The sequence below is a fragment of the Nelumbo nucifera genome, chromosome 2 (genome assembly GCF_055504915.1).
Source record: "Nelumbo nucifera cultivar China Antique chromosome 2, China Antique-T2T, whole genome shotgun sequence".
Taxonomy (NCBI): Eukaryota; Viridiplantae; Streptophyta; class Magnoliopsida; order Proteales; family Nelumbonaceae; genus Nelumbo; species Nelumbo nucifera.
The window spans coordinates 24,410,012-24,423,088 of record NC_142650.1 but is presented as its reverse complement, the minus strand read 5'-3'; the positions used below and the strand labels follow the sequence as shown (position 1 = coordinate 24,423,088).

Sequence of the window (13,077 nt, the reverse complement as noted above, 5' to 3'; positions counted from 1 at the left end):
ACAACAGACACAATAAGATCACGCTCCTCGGTTTAATCATGAAATGAAGACTGAACACTGAACACTGAAGAGTGAATAGCAGTTCGTCTAATCGTCTCGTGCTCAAAACTCAAGAAAAGGTGGGTGGTGGGCCCGGCAGGAACTGGTGGGTGGGTCCCACACTAGAGGCTGTTTGGCGACTTGACTTGGCTTGGCTTGGCTTGGCGTGGCTGACAAATCTGTCAATCTGTCAGTCAAAACTCAAGAGCAGAGCCTGTAACATTTTGGGTGTCAGCAAAGGAAAAAAAGAAAGAAAGAATTCAAAGCGAAAGCTGAGAGAGCCAAGCTGTCTCCCATTAACTCCCTCCTCACACGCCACTCCCACAAAAACTGTGTAAAATGTAAACTAACGTGTCATGCGTGAGGAGCAGATCCCGTTCCCCTGCTGACAGCCCAGACTGTCCAACTTGGATCCTCAAAAATCTCCTTCTCTCAAATTATAACATATAAATTTGCCAGCTTATCAACTTCGTAGTTACCAACTTCGCCACGTGGCATGCACTCGACTGTTAAAAGGAATTAAAGACCAAAGACTCAACAAAAAAAAAATCTTTAATATAAAACAAACTGAACCCATCAAATGGAACGCCCCACTCCCCCCAAACAATTCAAACTCTATAAAAATCACAAATTGAAAAAAAAAACAAATAAATAAAAAGTAAAAAAAAATAATCTCAACTTACCCACAAATTAGAAACAATTAAAACCCAATTTCATTTTTTTACCATGTTTTTTTTTCAACTTCTAAGGTGTGGCTGGAGGCGTCGTCCGTGACTCCCGGGGAGGCGTGTGACCGTCTGATCCTTTCGAGGGGTCATCAGACGACTGTCGCAGGCCATCATCAGTCTCCGTCCGATTCATATCCTCTATCATCCGCACCACTTGCTCGATGGGAGGCCTCTCAGCCGGTACTATCGACACACACGCCATAGCTATCTGGAGAAGCTGCACCATCTCTTCCTCGATGTTATGGTATCTCATCAGCTCCACATCGAACACCTCAGCCGTCCATTCTTCCCTCACCACCGACTGGACCCACCTCGGCAAATCAATCCCTTCCTCTCCCAACGACGCCAGATTTGGCGCTTTGCCCGTCAGCAGCTCCAGCAACAGCACGCCGAAGCTGTACACGTCCGACTTAAACGTCACCCTCCTGGTTTCTACCACTTCCGGCGCACGGTAGCCCGCCACCCGGTTCGGAGGCACGGCTGAGCCGAACAAAGGGTTCAGTCCGAAATCGGCGAGACATGCTTCCAGGTCGGACCGGAGAAGAATGTTGGACGCCTTGATGTTGCCATGCACGATCTTCTCCGACACGTGTAGGTGGGCTAGGCCTCTCCCGGCACTTAAAGCTATTTTTATCCGGTTGTCCCAGTCCAATGGCGTACGGCCCGAACCTCTGCTCCCTGTAACATCACCGTTTACCAAATCTTCCGGTCATTTCATATTCTCTGGAATTTTTCGAAAACTAAAAAAAAATACAACACAGAACCAAGGGGATGTCGGTCGGTGACTCGGTGGACAAAAACGAACCGTTCCGGAATACTAAACTACCCACATTCCCAGTCTGCTGCATTTTGATTTTGTTGATATATTTGGTAATATTTAAAAGAAAAATTAAGGAAAAAAAAACAATTTCCATGACTGTAACAGCTCAAGGTTTCTACTGTTGAATGAGAGAGAAGAGAAAATCAGAGTTGAAATGATACCGTGTAGAAGAGCAGATAAGCTTCCAGAGGGCATGAAATCGTAGACGAGTAGCTTCTCATCCTTGGAGTAGTAGAAAGCCCTGAGAGGAACCACTTTTTCGTGCTTAATCTTCCCCAATACCTCCATCTGCATCTCGAATTCCTTCTTCGCCACTGCTACATCTTTCAGTCTCTTCACCACCACTGTCGTCCCTTCTTCCAGTATCGCCTTGTACGAAGTACCGAAGCTACCTTTCCCCAAAACCTCGGCCGAAGCTCTCAACAGATCCTCCAAGTCGAAATTGTAAGTCCCACCCTCGAAAAACACCAACTTGTTCCTCTCGGCTTCCGCTGGCCCACCAGCGACGTCGTCCTTCGATGACGAAGTGCCCGCTTCTGTAACCACCGATCGAGGTGCCGCCTTTGGAGGCTTCGCGGTGTTTTCTTTCCGCTGCCGCTTCCGCAAACAGAGTAAAAGAAGCAGAAGCAAAAGAAGGAGAATTATGCCCGCCCCAACAGCAATCGCGACAATTGCCCCTGTAGAGAGCTTCTTAGACCGCTTTCCTACTACTGAGACGTTTGATGTCGGCGACGGAGCCGGGGAGACGAAGAATGGGTTGCAGGGGCTCAACGGTCCGCCACATAGGTTTGGATTGCCGGAGAACGAATCCGGCTGGAATTTCGCTAGGGTATCGGGGATGGAACCATTGAGATTGTTATTAGACACATTGAAGTTGACTAAACCGGCGGGATTAATGCTGGGGAGACTGCCGGAGAAGTTGTTGTTCTCGAGGAACAGTCCGGTCAAACGCGTAAGATTGTTGATAGAAAACGGTATCTTCCCGGTGAAGTTATTGAAGGAGAGGTCCAAACGTGTCAGCCGAGTCAGCTGAGTCAAACTTGAAGGGAACTCACCGGAGAAGAGATTGTGCTGGAGATACAGATTGTGCAAAAGCTTCAGCTGAGAGAAATCAGCAGGGATCTCACCTGAGAGACGGTTGGACCGGAGACTAAGAACGCGTAGTTGGGAGAGACGGCCGAGGGTGTTGGGCGGGACCGGACCCACAAGACCGACACCGGGGAGACGGAGGACGACGACATGCGACTGGTTGGCGTCGCATTCAACTCCGACCCAAGAGCAGGCGGAGGCGGAGGAATTCCATTGAGGGCGATTCGCGTGAGGGGTTAGGGAGATGAAATCTAAGAGCGCTTGCTTGTCCTGTGTCGGCTCGGGATGGACTCGACGACCCAAGAGCAGTAACGAGATGAAAAAGACAAAGAAACAAGAATCCGATAACAATGCCATTGGAGGCGTCTCCGGCGAGAGATGCACAGGATTTTGTTTGTATTAGATGACTTGCAGGGGCGGCTCGTGACGGCGGTTCTGGGTTCGATGCAGAGCGGCATCCCGGCGACGAGCCATGTGAAGGAGAGAGAAGCTGCTTTACTGGAAGCCTGGAACGGAGAAAGAGAAAAGAGGCGAGAGACAGAGAAACAGAGAGAGAGAGAGAAAGCAATAGTAGAGTGATAGGTGTCACGAGGTCGAAAAAAAGCGAAAAGCTGGAAACGGGAAGGGGTCGTGCTGCCTCACTGGCACTGGCAGTAGAAACGTTTCACTGGTAGAATAATCAAAAAGAAACGAGAAGCCATGAAAACAGAGATTAGAGAAAAAGAAAAGACGTAAACAGTAATACTACTCTCTCTCTCTCTGGAGTCTGGAGTCCAGTTTCTTTGGTCTCAGTGATTGAATTGAACTGGTATTTGTTTTATAATTATCCACATCAGAAGATAACAGATTGAAACAGTGCCGTGTGGACCCCAGCAAAGCGAACGGTACGTCGGTACAGATTAGTGCTAAGAGAGTAATTAACACAGTTGACCCATTCAGGATTGAAATTCCACGGTGTATCTGTATCAATCAAATGTCTTAATCTTACACGTGTCCTCATCTTGGTCGTTTAATTGGGTTACGTTGAGATGAGATTGTAGCGGCCGGTACAGTATCGGTATCGGGTAATGATGCGATGCCAAATGGCAGCAATGATATCGATGCATTTCGCCGGTTTGATTGTGTTCTTATTTAATCGCACAATTGCACAAACATCGCTCAGCTCAGCCGTGTCCTCTGTCCTGTGTGACTGTGTCCCCGCAAGCCGCAAATCCCTCTTGCACTCTTGCTTGCTTTATTACCCTCCCAGCAGCAATCATGTGAAGGCATGAGTAATCCCCATCTAACCTACGGTGGATGGATGGCTGAGATCGCTCGTCGGAGTTGTATCGTTGACTGACAAGGTGGTGGGACCCCATTTCGCAAATCATGGTTGGGTTTGCATCGATGGCAAAGTTACGTTGTTGCTTTAAAGAGAAGAAAAGAACAAGACAGAGAAGAGCCACACAGAATCCGATTCATCCTTTTAGCGACAAGGCAACTGAGCTTAAATGGTTCGGGTCGGGTTGGATTGGGGCAAAAGTGTAAAACTAAAACCCCATGGCAAGCCGTATTATAATAATATAAGACGCAGCACTGCAGCACCAGATAATGGGAAAGGTGGGGCCTACCAAGCCGCAACGGCCCTCCTCGTGGGGTGGAGCCGTGCAGGTGCAGCATTAAAGCGAGGAAGCCAGATAATCCTGATATTACGTGGCCTAGCCACTTAATTATATCACATGGTTTATATAATAATAAATGCAAAAGTGGTTATTTTTTTGCTTTTTGGTTCAACGCAAAAGTGGTTTTGTCCCCTGATTATGACCAACTCAGCCTTTTTTTGTTCATCAATCAGCACAATCTGGCATGGCAAGGCCCCCAGCTCATTGAAATAGTAATGGGCCGTCCAGTGAATGGGCCATCTTTTTGAAGCAGAGGAATGGAATGGAAGATCATCTTTATCAATCAAACAAGTGAACAACTGGAGGATCATCATCAATCAAATGGCCCTGACTTCTTAGACCTGTTTCAGACAGACAAATTAAAGAGGTTCGGCTTTTTGCTAGTGGACCAACCAGGCCCAACACAATAAGCACAGCCCACATGTCAATCATAGGGTGCAGTTTACCCCTGACCCCTCCCCCACACCCATTAGAAATTAAAATAAGTTGTATAGGCTATTAGGCAGGCTGCTATACAATGTTGTAGCTCTATCATGGGCACATGGCTACAGGTCTAATCCCAAAGTGATCCAAGCTAATCCGGGAACAGAACTTAAATTCAGATGGTTAAGGGGCTGTTTACTTTCATTGCCATTTATAAAAGGGAAAATTCTTGATAGGTATTCTGTACTTTAGGCCAAGTGCCAATTTTGTACTCAAACTTTCATTTTAGGACAATTTAGTATCTGGCGTAAATTTACCGTTAAGTATCATGAAAAAGACACAAATGTCCCTTAAATTTTATTTAATTTTTACTGTTCACCGTCACTGTTTATCGTCTCCTTCGTTGAACACCGCCCCAACGTGGCCGCTATGCCACCGTGAAACTCCTCCTCCTCTATAAGAACGAAACCATGAAACTCATCTGCCTGCATCTACTGCCACCGGATTCGGGGGATAGAATATTCTCACTACCATACCTCTTCTCCTCCTCCAGGGGAAACCTATGAACCCAATGAGAAAATCAACATTGGATAACTCGACTGTGATGATTGACGAGATCAACTTGCTTAAAGAGAAGTTGACAGAGAAAGAGAAGCAATTGGACATGGTTCGGGAAGAGAACGAGCTCTTGAAAAAGAAGGTGAAGGAGCAGCGGTGAAGCCTGCTTCTTTTTCTAGTTATGGAGGAGGAATCCGCTCTGAAGAAACACCAGATGACCTGACCACTTTAGGCTACCTTCATCTGTTTTGACCACCACCTGTCTAGTTATGGAGGAGGAATCCGCTCTGAAGAAACACCAGATGACCTGACCACTTTAGGCTACCTTCATCTGTTTTGACCACCACCTGTCTAGCATCGTTGAACAACTTTAATGCGGCAGAGGACTGGGAACACTATCAGACCTGAAGCGGGAAGTGGAACATGTGGATCAGTAGGTACATCTCCGTTGTGATTTAGAAACACCAGAAGAAGTTGAGGGTGCAGACAGAGCAGTGGAGGAAGGCAGCCGATGCAGCAACGGCGGTGTTGGCCGACGGAATGGAGATGAAACTGAGGAGAAAACAACAAAGCCCACCAGCCCACCGCCCGACACCGAGTATAGGGTTGTCGTCCTCATGCCCGGAGACAACGAGCCAACATTCATCGCAAAGCCCGTCTCTTCACCCAACATTAGTAGCAGTGATGAACAGAGCCCCAAGAGAGAGAAATACAGAGAGAGATGGAGATGGGAATGCCCGACTTAGTTGCGGCTTGACAAATGCCCCCAAGTTAAAAGAGCTGCCCCCTCTGTTTTTCTCGGCTGAAGCACTAAGAACACTGTACATCAAGAACTGTCCTCAGTTGACTTGGACGCCATTTTCGCCATTGCCATGTCTTCTACAACAGCTTGAAGAGTTGGAGTTAGAAGGTGACGTAGGTGGTTTTTCAAGATCATTACCGTCAAATAACAAAATAAAGGTATCGACTATATGGTCTTCACTTTTTGAGTCACTCCCCAGTGATCTGGAAAATTTAACGGCACTTCAAACCTTGGGGATCCGTTTTTGCTACTTTATTATGTCCATTCCTGTCGAGTTGCAACGTCTCACATCGCTACAGAAGTTGGAGATTTATCATTGTCATCTACTAGAAGAACGTTGTAAGAAAGAAGCAGGAGAAGACTGGATGAAGATATGCCGCATCCAACGGCGAGCCTCTTGGATTCTATTTCATTTTCTTGAAAAAGAAGATGATGAACAGTATATTTTTTAAGGGTAATTTTGGCATTTTAAAAAATCTTAAATCGTACATGAGATTAAGTGATATACATAACTGATGGTCCATTAAGTATAGGTATCAGATTATGAAAGTCCGGGTATTATATTATTGCATTTCATTTTAAAGTTTAGTTAGTAAATTGGCACTTGGCATAAAGTACAGGTACCTATCGAGAATTTTCTCTTTATAGAAAAGCAAAAAAATAAAGTTTTATATAATTTTTTTTGAAAATCAGAATAAAACGTTTATTCTAATTTTATGACAGCTAGGTGCCACATAAGCCAAATAGTAAAAGAATGCCTTATCATTGGGGAAATGTCATTTTGACATTGGCATTGAGCTAGCACCGATTTTTTGATAGCAATGTAGAAATGAAAATGGGGCGGGTTAGAGGTGGGACACCCATTCCCCATTGGAAACAAGGAATGCCCAAATTTTCACTGCCCTAAAGCAGCCAGCTAAAAATATATCAAAATTTAGGGAATTTTAGAAATGAGATTATGAAAATTTGAGAGAATTTTAAAATGAAATTATGGGAATTTGGGATATTTTAAAAATGGGATTATGGAATCCTAGGGTTTTATGAATTTGAAAAAACTTAGGAACATTTTAGAAATTAATAATAAACCTAGAAATGTTTTAATAATTACCATTGAGTTCAAAGGAGCTTTGGAGAATTAATGGAACCAAACACCATTTAAGTTGCAACAGAAACAAGGGATATAGACCCAGACCATATGTCTGGCAGTAAAAGAATCACAAGTTATTACATTCTTTAGAAGAATTATTCTACCTTATACATCCCTTTTAGACTTGTTCATAGGTCGGGCTTTGGGCCTGACTTACACTGTATTGAACTCGAGCCAGACCCATTCAAAATTTGACAAAAGCCGAGCCCTAGCCCAGCCCACACGAATAGGTCTAATCCCTTTGTCAGCAAGGCTCATCTATACATGTAACAAATCAAACAACTGTTTTTTCTTTTCTTTTCTTTTTTCTTTACCGTATTTTCCGGGAATAAAGTACAGGTTGTATGGCCAACCCATCCTTCAACAAGATGAAAAAGCAAAAAGAGGGACAAGCTCCATAACTCTTGGGTTTATTTCTCGGTCACCAACCAATCGAACAGTTCATATCACCCTGCTAGGACACATAATTCTTCTTTTATGACCACTATAAATATTTTCTTATTCTCTTTGGTTTCTTTTGTATTGTTTTTCAAGTTTTGTGCATTTTAGAATAAAGTTTATTTCTTTCATACCCAATTTACATATTTATTTCTTTATTATATGGATATTTGTTTTAATATGAATCCTATGTTTTTAAGTTCCATTTTATTTTCTATTTTACATCGAATAAAATCCTTCCACTTGATTTGTACACATTCAAGTCTGTTTTCAATATAAAAATAATTTATAATTTTTAAGTGAATATTCTTATTATCATACACAACTTAACTATTGAAATTTAATGACTTATAAGTGCTTGGATTAAAAAACTCTTAACAATTTTGTTCAGTTTTTACCATATTCATAATTTTTATTTTATTTATTTTAAACTTTTTTATTTAGAGTTTAATTTGTAGATCGGTTGATCCCACTTGGATCACATGGTACATTTATCTCAATAGAGTTAGAAATTGTTTTGTTTTTAACAAATTGGAAAAACGAATTTTCTTGAATTTCGAAAAGTATAATATATTAATGGAAAAATCAATGATGCCGAAAAGATATGATATGAAAAGAGCTTTGATCAATCAAAACCCACGCATGATCGATATTCTGGTCGCACAACAAGATAGGACATTTTATACAAACAATTAAATTCATTGAAAGGAAAGGCATACAAGATGTATGCAGGCTTTGCAGTCCAAGTAGAAAATAAAATAAAATAAAACTCGAAGAAAACAAAGAGTGAAAGAAGAAAGGCCACACCCTATGCATCCCCAGCTCTTTGCGGTGTGCCCATACACAAATCTACAAAAATTCCCTCCTAGCCTACCTACAGTGGTAAATCAGCAAAGCAAAACCTAGGAAAAAAGAAAAGAGACAACAACAAAATCAACAATCACCCAAAACCCTCAAAACAGTAGAAGCAGACATCCCATTCACAATGTAAGCCGACTAGATGAGGATGGTCTGTAGGTTCTGGAGTTGGGATCAAGAATGCCTAGGGATGAAGAGAGCTAAGGGCAGAAGGTTGTGGAAAAGCTTAGTAACAGAAGGGATTAAGGGTGATAAATGGCTGAAGAAAGGATCCACTCACCAAGGATCACACCCCCTATTTATAGAACAGGGGAACCATGCAATGTGCATGGCTTCAAATATTCCAGAACTTTCCTTTCTTTAAGGAACTGTTATGTGCCTTAGGATAACTCACCTCTAAAAGCTAACTATTAGAGGGAGGGAACCCAAGCACATATATATATATATATATATATATATATATATATCTCACAACAGCATCCCATAGTATAGATGTGGGATGCCTCACATTAGCATCCCATACTATTAAAGTACTAATATGGGACAAAAGAATCATAACATCCCACCATGCTCCACAGTTCCTGGTGCCCACACAGGCTGACTTTGCACTAGTCCACCTAATCCCGGCCGAACACTACAATACTGACATCACCAACTGCGCCGCACGATTGCAACTGGGAGGCATATTATAGGCTTTGATACCATTCGGTATGGGCACCTGATCCTTGGTCTTACCTATGGTGAATAAACCAGAGAAGAGAGAGACTAAAAATTGAGATTCTTTGAGGGATCTCTAACCTCCAGTGGTTCAAAGTTTAATTGATTCAATCGATAAAATCATTTTATTTTCTCATGCAATTTATTGATGGGTTACAACTGATAAAACAGGGACAATAACTAACAAGGATAATCACAAAATAATAATTTAATCTAAACAAACAAGTAACGAGAGCTAAACACGTAATGCTTCTGTTGCATGAGATAATGATTCAATTGCATGGAATTCGGTCCACACTTGTTGCTCATTCCCTCCACATGTCAGTTTGCTAACCATTGCCCACATCACAAACGTGCGGTGAGCAGATCCCATCTTTTTCTTCCTGGTAGACATGTGTCCCAGGGACCATGAGGTCGTTAGACCATGTTCTTGGGAGTCACTTGGGGAATGATGTGTGTCCTTATTGACGCCAGGTACAACCGATCATGGTTTCCTTGACACAGTCACGCATTTCACTCCAAGCGTGCTCTTAAACACTGATTCCTCAATATGGGTCTCACATGAGACCCCTTTAACATGAGCTATGGCAAGACTCCTCCTCTTAACGAGATCACTTACTCCTTGACTTTGGATCTAGCTAGGCTTAGCGAGATCGTATTAATCTCAATCCGCAAGATCCTTTGCTTTGTTGTTATTGGATCTCACTTGGTTTAGCAAGATCATGGTTTTTTTTATGGTTGTTTAACAAGATCATTTTTCTCTCCCATTGGCAGGATACTGCAAGCCTCGAAAGACTCTTATTTAACTTTGCAAGACCGACTCTCTGCGATACTCATTTGTAAGGCAAGATCCTTATGAGAGGTTTGCTCAGCTTTGCAAGATCACCCTCATCTTGCGCTCTCAATCAATATCTCACTCTCAGATCCTTGAACACATATCCACCCTCTCACACACACAGAATCCGCCTAGCAATATCATTTCTATCCCCTACTCCGCCTTCCTCTTCCTCTACTACTAGAAGATGACCCTCTCTTTATTCTCAATTTTTTGCTCCCAGTGGACCTTGTATGTGTTGTGTTCCAGCTTTTTTAATTGACATCCTTTCATAACTCATAGCTCCAATATATTACATTTCAAAATCCTAAGGAAATCAATCTCCCCTCTTCAAAACAGGGGGAAGTGATGACCCCAAGGCTTCATTGGAACTACACACTTTAGCCCCCAAATGCTACTTTAGTTGAATTCCTTTCCGATCCTAAACAAGAATCCACAATGAACCCAACACCTCTCCACTCCTCTTTCTCCTATTCCTATAGGTCTCTGCTGTAAAATCTTCACTTCAAGTAGACAAAATGAGAGACCTAGCAACTTGTGCTTCATAACTAATAATCCAATCAACAAGAAATTACTAGTCTTTTTGATCCACCTGAAAGGAACCAGGTTAAATTTTTCATGAAATAGATTTCAATAGGAAAAATTTAGATGTTAGATGATTTGGAGATGTCAGAAACTTATTAAGAAATGCAAGGATCCACAAAGAAATCCCGTTGTTCCTTTGCAAAAGATAGTCCAATCAGAATTGAGTTGTGAGATGGAATCACTATTGCAAGAAAAAAATTGGAAGAACCCAGCTACAGTTTTGTTGTCCAAACTCCATGTTATGACTTATGATTGGCAATCATAAAGAACCTCTTAAGGCTTCTGAAATCAAATAACTACCACATAACCATACGCAGTGCAAGCAGGAACTGAGAACCTTGAAAACATCTAGGATTTCATGCTAAAATGTGGAAGTTGATAAAATGAGAACAACAAAGGAAAAGAGCTAATCTAGTTCATCAAATTATTAAAAGAGAAACTTTGCAAGGGACTTACAAGAGATGGATGACGAACAAGTGACTTTTTAGTTTTTACAGGATAATGCAACACGGTTACTGCTGATACACTGAGAATATGCTCCAGCAAGAGGATTCGGAGGCCGACTCTCACTCGAGCTGCCATTATGCTCCCCACCTTTACTTCCCTCCATCGCTGTCCACCATTTGCATTCTCTGCCCTAGGGGTTTCGTTGTTCCATGGCTTTAAGAACAACCAAGGGAAACTCTTGTGTTTGGTGTTATTATTGCTGCATACTGTGTGCCCGTAAGCAAAGATTTGCAGAACAGCTTTGAGGGTTTCCGGGGGGCACAGCAGAAATAAGCCCATTGCTTCTCCATCTTTTCAGGCAGAGAGAGAGTCGGTGTTCGAGACGTCGAGAGTTCGAGTCAATGTGCGAGATACAGTTGGGTCCTTTCAACGTTGGATAAATTACCCTCGATATTCGCCGCAAAAACTGCCAAAAAGCGCGCCAAATCAATGGCTGTTGAACTTGAAGGGAGAAAAAAGATTATTCGAATTTTCATTCTTTTAGAGGAAACAGGAAAAGACCATACAGGCTTACAGAGAAACCCACCACCCTCCGATCACTGTGAACTCATCGCTGCTGCTGTTGCTTCAACTGAACCTCTCTCCTTATCACTAACAAGCTGAACTTCATCCGTCACATTGTTGCTTCCCTTGTCACCATCACATTGTTGTACGATTGGTCAGAGTAGTAATTGTTTATTTCTCATGTTTAGATGATTTAGAAGATTTTAGTGTTCTTATTTCACTCCTTTGGTTCTTCACTGTAATGCGTTTCAGATCTTCATTGGGAATCTTGGTGTTTGGTTGATTTTTTTTTTTTTTTTATTTGGTTTAATGGGGATTTTTGGTTGTGATTGCTAGATAACTGGATGATTTTAATTGATTTTGTGGAATGAGCAGCACAACGATTTTCTATTTGTTTTGGATTCTGGATCCCTTTGTGGCGCATCCGTTTTCTTTTGATTTTCTATTTGTTTTGGATTCAATTACTATTTGAATATTATGATTTGATTCAATCTATGATTTATACGATTTGTGCAATATGAATCAATTCAATTTTAGTCCTAGATTTCTACTTTATCATTCCTTTGTTTGTTTTAATTTCCTTCAAGGGAATCTTGTTTCAGAAATTTGACTAAGATTTATTTAGATTATTTCAGACCCTTTTAAAATCTTATTGCGTTTATTTTCCATCAAATGCAGGTTAAATAAGCATTGTATGTGGGTTATATTGGTACCTATGAGTTGTAAATGGGGTAAAATCACATTTATTTATATACGTAAATTTCCGGTATATATGCTTTTTAATTTCTTGAATTTTTTCAGAAAGTCAGAAATAGTCTTATAATTTAACTATGTGATTCATGATTCAATTCAACCTTCTCTGCGGTTTGCAATAGAACTGTGATTTTCAAAAATTATACTTCCCTTTGAATTCCACATGGAATTTTTCCAAAGGCTCAGTACAAATATATATAAAATAATACAAAATTCAAGATTTTGTATTCTACAAATTTATATTTATATTCCTTTCATGGCTCAGTTTGGAAGAAATATAAATACATACAAAATACAAGATTTTACATTACTTTACAAATTTGCATTTATACTCCTTTCAAACTGAGCCAAAATGACAAAACTGTGTAGAAGTTAGCATTGATGTTTTCTTTGAGTTTGTACATGTATTAACTGTATTGTGAATATAAAATGACTAGGGGTATGTCTGATGCAAATGTGGAAAAAGTATAGGAAACTATGTAAGAAGAAATCAAATTACTTTACAATCTTTTTTTGTTTTGAAAAAAAAAAAAAAAAACTTTATTGGTTTTATAATTGCATTTGCATTCTTGTAATTACTTTTCCATTCTTAAACCAGTGCAATGTAATAATT

General features: G+C 41.2%; 1 protein-coding gene across 1 annotated transcript; it reads right to left on the bottom strand.

The window, feature by feature from the left end:
• Window positions 1-573: 573 nt before the first annotated feature.
• On the bottom strand, window positions 574-3,488 carry LOC104595279 (putative inactive receptor kinase At2g26730). Its single transcript, XM_010255951.3, has 2 exons — window positions 1,749-3,488; window positions 574-1,445 (listed from the first exon to the last, which is right to left on the bottom strand). The coding sequence occupies exons 1-2, from the start codon at window positions 3,031-3,033 to the stop codon at window positions 784-786; spliced, it is 1,947 nt and encodes a 648-aa protein (XP_010254253.1). The 5' UTR covers window positions 3,034-3,488; the 3' UTR covers window positions 574-783.
• Window positions 3,489-13,077: the final 9,589 nt, after the last annotated feature.